Raw genomic sequence first — 13,971 nt, forward strand, 5'->3', positions numbered from 1 at the left:
TTTTTTTAATTGGCACTGCACTAAGCAATGTTATCAAATTAGCAAGCAATTTTATCAATTAAGATAACAATAAATAAAGGAGAAATATAAGAAGTAAATTTACAAAAGGTTTTGTCCAATAAATCAGGCTACGCTCTTTGAGGTTTTACCTTCCATATATTTTATAAAATCTCTTTATATTACATTTTTGTCAAGGAGAACGTCAAGAAATTTTAGTAATATTTCTTTTTTCATGTCAAAGTTCTCAATACAAAGTTTTAAAAGTTTTAATAGAATTTTGTCTCGCAATAGAGATGTTAAAAATTATATTTTGTTTTAGTTAAATTTAGTGACAATTTGTTTGGTCTTAATACTAATTTCAGCAGTATTTTATATCATTATAAGCATAAGAAAAGATTTGTATCACGAGCAAACAAGATTGAATATAAATTGATGTCCACTTGATAAGTAGCTGATAAATAATCTAAAATTTATACGTACATTACCGTAGTTATCCAGTTGGGTAAATAAAATATAATGATTGACCATGTCAAAAGCGATGTTGAGATCAAAAAAAACGCATAGAGTTTATTTACTTTCATCAATTGAGTGAAGAATATTATTAACAAGATAAAAAGTTGTCAGATCCGTGGAATGATGCTTTTTAAAACCTAATTGTATTAAAAAGGATTACTGCATTGATCTTCAACTCTAATAAAAATTGCAATCTTTTATAAATAATATGTTCTAATAAGTTTGAAAAGCATGGTAGTATGGAGGTAGGGTTGTAATTTGAGACAGGTTTGGTAACCAGATTTTAGGACTGTTATCACCCTTTAACAAGTTTAATTTTATCAGGAAAGATTTCTAAATAATCTCTTTTTCATGAAAGTGACAATTTCATTTGAAGCATAAAAACAGCAAATAATATGTATAATAAGGTAACGCAGAAAAACTTTAAAGATTGGTAACTTTATTAAGGTTATTCATCTCATGACTAATTCATGTTTTAAAAATCTTTGAGCGACTCAGTGGGAATACTCAAACTCAATTTTAAACTCCAAGTATTAACTAATTGGGAGTAGTTAAAAAATAATAATGATCTGTTTTTAGCTCTGAAAAGAAATCTGGGAAATTTTGGGGATTAAATTAGTATATTTAGCTCTTTAAACATTGGAAGTTAGTCACTAAATGTGTTTAACCAATGTCTTTTTTACAAAGCTTTTTCTGAAACAAACGCCTGCTTAGGAAAAGTGGTGAATATATTTACATCTATTTAAGTTATCACTTGCGAATGCATAAAAAAACAAAACAACATTTTTGTCATTCTTTTTCTTTGAACACAGTTTATTTATCATTATTAATTGTCTTGACATTATTATGATCATGAATCCGAGGCGTAAATCATGAATCCGAGGCTTAAATTCATTTATAGCCATTTTTGCTCAATAATTCTTTTTTAATGAAAGAATGTTATTGAATAAGGCTAATAAACTCACATTCAATGTAGACAAAATAATAAATATTTTATTCCATTAAAAATTACAAGGAAAAAACTTTTAAAATTACCCGATGTTGTTATAACGGTACACTGAAAAAAATTGTATCGATAAAATTCTTTGAAATTTTTATTGATGAAATTTTATCTGGGCTTTGCCACATTAGTTATATTCAATCAAAATTTAGTTTTATGACCAAATTCGTTCATACATAACTTCATCAAGTCTGAAACGTTTTGGCACAATTAAATATTATTCCATTTACTATTCCAATTGTACATTGGAAAAATAAATATGAAAATGTAAATAGTTAATGAAAGACACACACAAATGATTAATATATATGAAATTAATTAACACTCTATGTATAAATACAATAACAACTTGATTTAGAAAAACTATAATGATAAATTTATGAATATGAAAACGTCTATACTAGAATAATATAATGAAGTACAATGGAATAATAATAATTTACAAATAGTTAAACAAAAATTTTTGTTTTAGTACAAATTCTTGCGTCTACTAAATATGAAGCTTATAAAGATTATAATAATAATTATTATTTTATATACTTTTAAACCATTTAGCATATCTTCTTATCAAGTTTTTCCATTCCTTCTTTATAAAGTTATTCATATATACTTTTCTTTGTTTTATGTATTTGCGATCATCAAAAAAAATCATTTTACCATATAAACGTTTTTTTGCATTATTTATTTGTTTAGACTTTTCTTTCCAGAAGCCTAAATCTTCATTAGAGATAACTTGCGATACAAAACCCTCTTCAGAAAATAAGTTCTCTAGGTCATCGCTTTCATCGTCGTTAGATTCACCAGAATATTCAATTTCATCAATCTGACTACTTTCAACTCCTAGAACTAAAAAGCAAACTTTAAAATGGTTTTACACATGCAAATAATAGAGAACTTATAGCTAAAAAATAATTTAACAGAATCTTACAACAATTAGATCACACAACTCTATACAATTTTAGAACCTATATCTCCCTCGTCAGAAGAAGTCAGACTACCTCAAATTTTAATATACAGAGTTTTAATCTCCCTTCTCCCATCCTTGTCAAATACCGAGAATAACTGGGAGGGATGAGAAGAGAGATTTATATTTCCATTGTAAAAGAATGTGATAGTTATTTTGAATTCACATTCAGAATACTTATCACATTCTATCACCATTTTTTGTAGGTGCAATGATACCAAATAAATAAAGACTATTAAATCATTCCAAGCAAAACGAATTTTTTTAATAGGTTCTTTTCAGTTTTCTTTTAGGTAATTTAAAAAAGAGTTGTTTAAAACTACTTCTACCATACTTCTTTTCCACGATTACTTCTCTACCACGACTACTTTTAGCATCCTTTTTTTCTATTAATACTTTTCTATGATTACTTCTCTACTATAACTACTTCTAGCATCATTCTTTTCAATGAATACTTTTATACCACGATTACTTTTAGCATCCTTCTTTTCTACAATCACTTCTCTACCGCGACCACTTCTAGCATCCTTCTTTTCTATAATAACTTTTCTACTACGACTACTTCCAGCATCCTTCTCCTCTACAATCCTTCTTTTCTACAACTACTTTTACCACAACTACTTCTTGCATCTTTATTTCCTACAATTATTTCTCTACCACGACACAATTTTTCTCTAACAAAAGTTATTTTTTGTCTCCATCGACGCAACAGAAGTTGCAAACGCAAAGAAAACGCAAATGTTCGCAAAAGTTTACGTGCGTTCCAATTTTACACAATTAAACAATTTTAATATTTTTTTAATAATTTAATACTTAAAAATAAAATGCAGCTTATCTTATTGCACTAGATAAATGCTGCAAGTATATTTAAGTAAATGTACTTTACCTTAATTAATGCACATGTGATTGGTGGTTCAGCTGAACACAGGCTCACACTTACGCGGCTTTGCATTTTTCCAGTGTTTATCATATGGTTTAGCGCACTTGCATCAGTTAGTACTTACACATATGTGCACTTAAGCTATTTTTTTAAACTTTTAGCGCTCCTATACCAATTTTCACATAGCATGTGCAACATCTTAATTTGCATAATTGTATAGGTTTGCATAATTTGCAATAATAAAGGTTTGCATAATTATATAGCTTTGCATAGTTTTGGCATAAGAGCTAACTTTTTGGCAGTATATAAATAATGGTAGCAGGAAAAAAGCCCCCAAGAAAAATTTGCCCTGTAAAATTTTTTTTATGAAACACTTACAAGCAAGATATTTTAATAAAAATATTTTTATAAATAATTTATAGATTCTTAGAAAGTTCATTGTATCGGACGTGAAAGGATGCTAAACAAAGAGAAAGAGTTATAATTATTGCACGCTTTATAAATACTTTATAAATGAGCTATTAAAAAGAAATGGAAATTAAATCAAATTTGATTGCTTATAATTGTTTCCCTTGTAGCAAGCAGCATTGGTGCAATGTTGTTACAATATGTATCTCAATATTAGCTAAATATTCTTAATGATTAGCTAAATATCTTATTACGATTAGCTAAATATTTTTGAACGGATTTAATAAAAGATTTAAATGCACGAATATAAATTGTCCACATTTTGACATATATACTGGCTATATATAAACTGCAATATAATGCCGACATAAATTATCACAATCAATGAAAAAAAAGTATTGAGTTTAAAACAAGTTATTTTAAATCGAAAACAATATAAACATATGAGCCCCTGAGATGCATAGTGGTATAAGTCACTCATATCTAGTTTTGAGAAGTCTGACTAATATCACTATGGCTGTGAACAAAAACAGCTGTTTAGTGAGGAGCATAACAAAAAACAGTTCCAGGATTATTATCGATATCATTAGACTTATATCACTCTGCCATGTAATAGAATAAACAAAATGCTAACCATTGGTGGCAATAACTCAAAATATTGAAAAAAGTGACTTGTACCACTATGCATCTCATGGGCTCATATATGTGTATATACTCGCTTACAATGTATATTCGCATATGTACGCTTGGTGTCCCAATAAAAAATCAAAATTTTACCCCAATCCCCTGTAAAAAAATAAAATGCATCATTTGAATTAACATTACAAATGTTAAGTTTGCTTTATTTATAAATCATTTATAAAATAAAGTTTTAAGTTTAAACCTTATATTAAGATAGTGTAGTCAGTCCTGGGTTTATATATAGGCCGACTAGGCCGCGGCGTAAGACCCAGCAATTTTTGGGGGCCCCAATATTTAAATGAAAAAAATTTAAATTTGCTAAGTAAAGAATAAAGTTATTTATTCTTAGCGTGTATTTTAAAACTAATTATTATGTGGACAAAGAAGGAAACATACATAAACTTGAATGTTCTCAAACATCTAAACAAGCCTTGGCCAAGTTGTGTATAATTATTATATGAGTGGTCAGGAACAGGAGCGCACACTTTTCCCGCCTGTTACTTTAGTTATTTTATTTAGAAAATGAATCCACAAAAGTGGATTTCAAAAAAAAGTGGATTTCAGTAAGATGTTTTTATTAAAGTCGTCGATGCATATCAATCAAATTTAAATGAAAGGGTGATTGTATATCAAGAATCTAACACAACTTTTGGATTTTTGATTAATGTGAACATCAATAATGCGAAGCTAAAGGTTGAAGAAATTGTTAAACAATATCATGAAGATTTCAAAATGTCTTTGTTTGATGAAGTTTTACAATTTCATAACTTTATCAAAATTAAATATTAGGAAACAGCTATGACTAACGTGTTAATTTATAAACTGATAAAAAAAAATTTTAAAATTGCATTTCCCAAAAAATTGGGACAGTTTTGAGAATCTTTTTATATTTTATTGTAACAAATTGTGAAAGAAGTTTTTTCAAAACTTAAATTAATCAAAAGTTTTATGAGATCAAATATGAACCAAAATACTTTAAATAATTTATCAATTTTATCTAGCAATGCGGATTTACTAAACCTTCTTAATGCGGATTCTCTAATCGACAAATTTTGTCAAGAAAAAAAAAGAAAAAAATTGTTAAAATTTACTCTTATGCTGGAATGTAACTTATTTTCTAGTTTGTTCTGCATTTATAAAATCTAGTTACATATAGTATACTGTATTACACTGTTAGTATACTTATGCAATTTGTTTTTTTATGTAATAAAATCAAAAATTAACATAAGACAGTTCTACACTTTTTTGAAAAGGGGCCCTAAAAGCCCCTTTTCAAAAAAGTGTAGAATTGTCTTATGTTGATAATAAAATAACATAGCCTGAAATATTATATGGCATTGTATAAAATTTTTTGCAATATAATGTTATGTTGTATATTAAAATATAATAGAATTTGTAATATTGTATCACATAGTATCACCTATAAATATATAGATATTTGTACAATATTGTATAATTAGTAACGTTAATATATAATATAATTTGTAATACTAAATGATATAATATAATGTAAAGATATGATTATTATTGTAAATTATATGTATAAATTACAAGAGTGAACAAATTTTAATTCGGTAACTTAAGTACTCCAATACTGCTAAGAAGTTCTCCGTAGTTTACTCTGAAGTTAAGAACCTGCTGAGAGTTTTTAGCATATTATGATGAACAGATTTAGAGCATTGCTAAGAAAATACGCTTGGTTCTATTTAAGAACATGATAAGGTGATGTTTAGTTCATTGACTGATCTAGAGGGGAAAGAGGGAAGGGGTGTGTATCCCCCCACAACAACCAACACCAAAACCACCACCAGAGTCCTAAAAATGTCCTTAGAAATGGAGAACTTTTTTTTTTATTATAGGGGACAAAAATGTAATACAAAATACAAGAAGTAAAATTAAAAATTTAAAATTTTTAAAACCCAATGCTTTCATATGTTATTAAAACACAAATCTTGCAATCAATTTTTTCTGATTTAACTGTTTTATTTTATTAACATTCGGCTGTATGCGTGTGTAAAAAAAAAAAAGTTCAGTAAGCCACATACATTCCGTTCACAAAGCCAACGCCATATCCAAATATGCTAAACGCGAGTATAAGTATAAAAATAATCAATATAATTATTTATAAAATTTTTATTCTTTTTTCTATATAAAAAATAAACTTGATTAAAATTAACTAAATTAATTGATTTATTACAAGACTAATTATTGATATTGTATCGTCATCAAGCAAGAGTATGTATGCAAAATTTGAAGAAAAATCTATCATCAGGAAAAACATTGGAAAAATATTTCAACATCCCCTCTCCCCCCCCTTTCCCCCCGCATACAATAATCCCTAGGTCCGTCTCTAGTTCCACTTAGTTTCCAGTTATGTAAACTTTCCATCTTAAAATTTGTGATTATATTTATACATTGTGATTATATCTTCACATGTTTATATATTTTGATTATGTCACATTCATATGACATATTTTTGAGAATCTTAAATTAACATTTAACCTAAAATCCACCACTTAAAATACGAAAAAAATATGTTACTTTGAACATAAGTTTAACTAATAGGGGAGAGTGGAGAGAAGTGGATCACGTTAATATTTTTTGAGGATAAGTTTTTACGAACAAACCTTCTTTTTAGGCACCGATTCAATCTCCAACAACTAAAAGCACAATTTGTCCGAAACTGCGCTGAAAGAAGCAACTTCTTCACCAACCGTGTTGTACAATTATGGAATTCTTTAACCCAAAATGTGGTGGACGCAAAGAACTTGAACAATTTCATACACGAACTTTCCTTGCTCTGGCATCTTCACTTTAGCTGAAATTTAAAAACTGTATTTTCATAACAGAGAGGCCTAGTGTGCCGCTCTTTGTCAACAATTTGAAAATTTTTCGACCAAAATAATCAAATGGCGACGGTAAGAAGCGGGGCATAAATATTTCTTTTTTTCTATTCACTTCACCCCAATGTAAACACTTTTTTGAGGTACATTTCAAAATTAGGGCTTCTAGCGCACTCAGGTAAACAAAGCAATTTCTGCTAAACAGACGGGAAGAAATTTAATTGTTTACATTAAATAACAGTATTTAGGCACCACTTCTAATTTGAAATTTCAGGTTGTCCCACTTCTCCCGCGTCCCACTTCTCCCCACTCTCCCCTACCTTTAAATCCTTATATATGTTGCTATAGCATCAGCATAACCTTCATGTTGCTTTAGCATTAGCATAACCTTCATGGAATCTCATTCCAAAGCACATGTTTACTACTAAATGTCTATTTAGTGAAATTACTTTAGATTCAATAAAAGTTTCATTTTTAATTTAACAACTTGTGAAAATATATGAGTATAATACATATAATACATATGACATATTTATCAGCAGAAAATCATTTTAACAGCTCAACAACTGCATGTCAAGAAGAGGAACTGTTCAATATCAGTTCTTCCAAACTAGGCAGTAGCTTCCAAATTTTGCCAACATTTTTGTCTTCTAGCATATATTTTCTATACTTTCTCTTTCTCTCTCTTTCTCTCTCTCTTTCTCTCTCTCTCTCTCTCTCTCTCTCTCTCTCTCTCTCTCTCTCTCTCTCTCTCTCTCTCTCTCTCTCTCTCTCTCTCTCTCTCTCTCTCTCTCTCTCTCTCTTTCTCTCTCATGTATGTATGTCAAATAATGATGCTTTGCAAAATATTGCGATGATTGGAGTTTGGGAACAAAAAAGCCCTAAAACTTCATCCCCCTTGCCCCAAATTTGAGAGCAGTAAGATGGTAAAATAATTTTTTTGCTTTTCTTAACTAAGTTTATATCCATCGATAAATTTTAAGTTTCATAGTATATCTCTCAGTGTTCATAAACTATTACCATATAAAGTTTAAACCCCCCTGGTGATAATTTTTGAACGCTTAGAGATTGTAAAACCATACTTTAAGTTTATCGATGTATAAAAATTTAGTTAAAAATTGTAAAAAATTATTTCATCAACTCTCACGTTCTCACGTTTGGGACAAGGGGATAAATGTTAGGGCTTTTTTGCTCCCAACTTCCAATCATTGCAAGTTTTTAAAAAACATTTTTATTTGACGTAAGTATAAACATACAAATGTTTGGATTTTGCTATATGTTAGCTATCTAGAGAACAAAAAATTGCTGGATCCGCTACTGCCTCAGATCACTTGTTTCTGAAGGTAATTTGCTTTAGAATTCAGCGTTTAAACGCTGCAAATGTACAATAAATGTTTATAAACATATAAATTTTCAGCTAAGAAAATATGTAAAATTAAAATAAATTGTAAATGTGCTTATAAGGTTGAAAGTTTGCAGTTAGGTATCGGATAAAAATTTAAACTATTAGAACCATTCAATAATGAGAAAGCGAGAAAGCAGTCGCCGTAGCTAGCTCCTTGAATCCATTCTTTTTCTCTTTTTTAATGATTCTTTACAAGAAGTCTTTATTTAAAGTAGCGTCTGAAGCTCCACCTTGCTCCTCTCAAGCTCTTCATTATCTTGAATATATTTTACTGTAAGCACAGCAAAATTGAATTTTTTCTTACCAAATATTTTTCTTAAAACAAGAAATAGGTTTCTTTTTTTAAGAAATAAATATATATAATAATTTATTTTTAAAAACAAGAAATATGTTTCTTGTTTTGAGGAAAAAATTTCTTAAACTATGGTCAAAATCATAATCTCTTATTTACGATTTTGCTGTGATTTCTGATGAGTTGTTAGCAACTATGCGAATGCGGCTTGGGGTAGTGTCAATAAAAGTTAATTAGAACCTCTTCATCGCCAACAGAAACATGCTGCACGTCTTATTAATTTTAAAGACCGTTTTTCACATGCTAAGCCTCTTTTTATTGAAATGAATATTTTAAATATATTTAAACTAAATATTTTTAATGTACTGTGTTTTATGTTTAAATGTAAAACTCGTACAGCTCCGGCTTCTCTTCACAATTTATATTCCTTAAAAGAAAAAAATAAATATAATTTACGAAATGATAATTTCCTTCTCCAACCAGTTTTCAGAACCAATTTAGGCAAGTTTTGTATTTCTTTTCGAGGGGCGTTTCTATGGAACAATATAGTTTTGAATTTTTTCGCTTTTAAAAGGAAATTAAAAAATATCATTCTCTCAATTGAAGACATACTTATATATTTTTAAATTTAGGTATTTGATTTAAATATTATGATTTTACGAATTCTTATAAAAAAATGTTTATTTGACTATAAACTTGTATATTTAAACTTTGTTTTATTAATTTATTTTTGTTTGTCATGTTAATTTAATTTATACATTTCATACCTATCAAGACTTGTATTTTAAGTATTTATATAAAACGTTAATATTTACTTCTAACTTTCGTTTTATAAACTTTATTTGACTGCCTTAATTATTTTATACACATTACAAAATTGTTTTAAACACGTTAACAATTGTAAGGGGTTCTTGATGACAAGATCATCTGATCTTCTGCAAGTCTCCGCGTTCTTATTTTATATGTAACAAAATTTGTAATTTTTTATTTATATGCATTCTTCATTCATTTATTTTATTGTAATAGTTATTATAAAGAAATAAAAGAACAAAAAAAAAAAAAAACTTTGAAAGATTTTAAAAGTTTTGAAATTCATTGTATCCAAAAAGTCTGGGGAGTCTCATTCGTAGGCATTTTTTCAAACTATTACTTAAAATATCAAAAATTAACCAGTAGTTTGGTGAAATATGCAAATGAAGACCTAGTGGGTGGTCTTTATCAACAGACTGATCTAGGGTGGGGGAAGGGGGCAGCCGCCCCAGGCGCCGAATCGACAGGATTTTTTTCTATTTTCACTGATATTTTTATTTTTTAAATTGTTTTTTTATTAAAATTATTTTTAAAATCTATTATTTTTTTCACTAATATATAAAGAACATGTTTGGCAATTCTGAGATCAATCTCAACTGGTTTGAAGTTCGCTTATTAAGTTTACTACGATCAAAACAAACAAAATGGAGTAAATTGAGGAATAGAAGAACAAAACTGCAAAAGTAGGTAAAGAAGTGAGAAAAATCATTTCTAAAAATGAAAAGACAGAAGGCAAGTGGATCTCAAAACAGAAAAAAGACTGCAAAAAGAGCAAAAGAAGATGCTTCATCCAAATCTTTTATGGAAACATTTGTGAAATAACAACATTTGTTAGAAGGTAAAAAAGACTAATGTGAAAATTTTTTATTACTAATAAAAAATATATAATTTGTTTATTTTGTAGTTGCTTTAACAAATACCAATATTACTCCTTCAAACCCAATTTCTTCTACAAGTACTGCATCAACCTCTGCTGTATTGACTGGCATCTCAACTTCAAGTAACACAGTTTCTACAGAAATTATTTCAGAAGTAGAACAAGAAATAGAAGTGTATCATAATGGAATTTTGCAAGAGTTGCATGCAGACATAAAAAAAGATAATTATGATCAAGTCAAAGAATTAAGAAAAAACAAGTCTCATCATGATATTGGAATGTGGCCAACGATAATTTCCTCATCTTTTCGAGATGCAATGGTACAAACTGGAACAGAGACATTGCAAAACCAAAATTTAGTCATAATGAGTCTCTACAATCAGATGATAACGCTGGAAATTTCCTTGCTCTTATGAAGTTTCTAGCCAAATTTGACCCATTTATGAAAGAACATTTAGAATCAGTCAGCTCAAAATTTGGTTCTTTATCATATTTCTCTCATGGAATTCAAAATGAACTAATTAATCTGCTTGGTTCAAAAGTACGTAAACCTATGATACTTAATGTAAAAAATGCGAAGTATTACAGCATCATTTTTGATAACCTCCTGATTCATCACATGTTGAAAAAATGTCTAAAATTATTAGATATGTTGATATTGAAAGAAGTCACAGTGAAAGAAGCTTTTTTAGATTTCATTCAAGTTCATGATAAATCGGCTGAAGTTTTTACAGGAAATGACAAAAAAGCTTTATTTAGATGAATTGAATTTTCAAGACTGCAGGGGCCAATCCTATGATAATCAAGCAACTATGGCAGGAGCTAATTCTGGAGTTCAAAAACGAATATTAGACTTGAATTCATTGACAATATTTGTCCCTTGCAAGAACCACTCTTTAAATTTGAATGGAGTCCATGCTGCACATGTAAAAAGACAAGCTGTTACTTTTTTTTGGCACATAGGAAAAATTATTAGTTTTTTTCTCATCATCAACTCATAGATGGGAAGTTTTGAAGGAATATGTAAAAATAACAGTAAAAAGCCTCTCAGGTACAAGATGGAGTTTAAAAGCAGCTGCAGTTACCTCCATATCAACTCAACTTGAGGAGGTGTTGGCAGCTTTGGAAATGTTAACTGATTCTTCTGGAAAAACGCTTGACTCACGAGGTGATGCTGGACATATTCTTTCTTCCATTCGAAAGTTTAAGTTTGTGGCACTTTTGTAATTCTGGTCTGAAATACTTCCTTCAATTGATCGAATTCAAAAGTGCTTACAAAGTAAAGAAATTACTTTCAACCAAACCTTAATTCAATTAGGAGCTTTGACTGATAAAATTGAAATTTGGAGAAATGCATTATGCACCTCATCCATTACAAAAGCTGAGGAAATGTGAAAAAAATGGGACATTAACGTGGAACGTAGAATTCGAAAAAGGCGTGTCATGTCAGGAGAAACTGCTTCAGATGCAGTTTTAAATGCTCAGTAAAAAATGAGTCGATGTATGAAAGAAATGTTGGACAAACTTGATATTAAAATTTCTAACTGATTTTCACAGTTAAGAGTTTTAAATGAACAATTTGGCTTTCTGTGCTCCATTGAGTCTGTCATTAACATACCAAATTGGGAAACTAATAACGCAGAAATCGAAAGCCTTTAAAAGAAATGTTTTGATCTTGCCTCTTGGTACTTTAATGATCTTAATGACTATGAACTTTTTGATGACTTTAAAGATATTATTGTTTCTCTTAGAAGAGCTAAACTTCAAGAAAAAATGAACTTCTTTCCAATAGGGCTTACCTACATTTCATCTTTGGGACTTGAATTATATAAGACTTTAGCTACTGCTTTACAGGTATTTATAACTTTACCATTCTCAGTTGCATCATGTGATCAATCTTTCAGTAAGTTAAAACTAATTAAATCGTATTTGTGTTCAACAATGTCAGAGGAAAGATTGTCAAACCTTGAATTTTTTTCTATTGAGCGTAAACTTGCTTCTGAAATTGATTTCTGTGATATCCTTCAGGATTTTGCAACTATAAAGTCAAGAAAAATACAATTTTAGCTGCAACACCTGTGCTCTATTGACTGTATACTACAAAATATATTGTAATAATAAATGTGTGATGTATATTAATTCATTCATTTGTCACTTATTCACTTTAAAGGAATATTAATTTTTTTGTTTGCGAAGGAAGGGGGGCAATTTCCCTATTAGCCCCGGGCTGCAAAATTCCTAGATCCGCCATTGTTTATCAACAATAACTGATTTCAGAAGAATTTTAGCTTTGATTTAATCTGTTCTTACAACTTTTCGGACCTCCCTTTGTTTTTAATACAGAACTTTTACCATTTTTGTATCTAATCTTGAACAAACTCCTTTTACATTGCCAGGGATTGAAGCGAGCGAACTGTATGAGATCAAAAGCATCTAACATATTTCTAATTGCTGTGTATTGGGCCTCAATAAGCCACTTTTTTCTTAATTTCATAACAAATTTGTGCACTTTTAAAATACCACCAGTTAAAAAATAGTAATAAAAATGCGCACAATCGGTATAGATAAAAAACCTTCATTTAATTGTAATGACGTTATTATATAGTTTATGATTTGTAAATTACTATTTGCGCCGATTGTTTGAAAATGCCCTTAAAAACTCAAAAAGGTAAAAGTTTCAAACTTTAAACGAGTATAAATAGTCATCCATAATAAAAAATAAAAAATTTTCATTAAGAAAACAATACCTTGGGAATATTTTAAGACGCTCGCGTATTAAAATTTGTTCATGAGGATGGGCTCATATATATGTATATATATATATATATATATATATATATATATATATATATATATATATATATATATATATATATATATATATATATATATATATATATATATATATATATATATATATATTCTTTGCAATAATATTTCTTAATTTTGTAAAGAATATATATATATATACATATATATATATATATATATATATATATATATATATATATATATATATATATATATATATATATATATATATATTCATCATATATATATATATATATATATATTCATCAGTAGTGCTAGTTCAAGTGCTGTTATGTTTGTGTCATAAAAGTATAATTTTTTATCAATTAAGGTATTGTTGCTATTAGTTATCATTGTCTAATATTTTTTAAAACAGGAAATTAAAAGTTAGTTAGAAGTATCATGCTTTTGTTTATGCAAATGTCTTTCATGCGACAATAAATTTTTATCACTTTAAAGTTCTAGAAAAACAAAAAAAATAACCTTG

The 13,971-nt window shown here is 28.5% G+C and overlaps 1 protein-coding gene across 2 annotated transcripts in view; it reads right to left on the reverse strand.

The window, feature by feature from the left end:
• Positions 1-1,485: 1,485 nt before the first annotated feature.
• LOC136083594 (uncharacterized) overlaps positions 1,486-13,971 on the reverse strand; it is a 38,240-nt gene continuing 25,754 nt past the window's right edge. Inside the window, exon 4 of one of the 2 annotated variants that reach the window (XM_065803020.1) lies at positions 1,486-2,359. In XM_065803020.1, coding sequence (XP_065659092.1) covers positions 2,046-2,359 — 314 coding nt within the window. In that variant the 3' untranslated portion in view covers positions 1,486-2,045. Of the gene's footprint in view, positions 2,372-13,971 lie in introns of both variants that reach the window. The other variant, XM_065803019.1, reaches the window with a different exon arrangement.

Source organism: Hydra vulgaris, chromosome 08 (assembly GCF_038396675.1).
Source record: "Hydra vulgaris chromosome 08, alternate assembly HydraT2T_AEP".
Lineage (NCBI taxonomy): Eukaryota > Metazoa > Cnidaria > Hydrozoa > Anthoathecata > Hydridae > Hydra > Hydra vulgaris.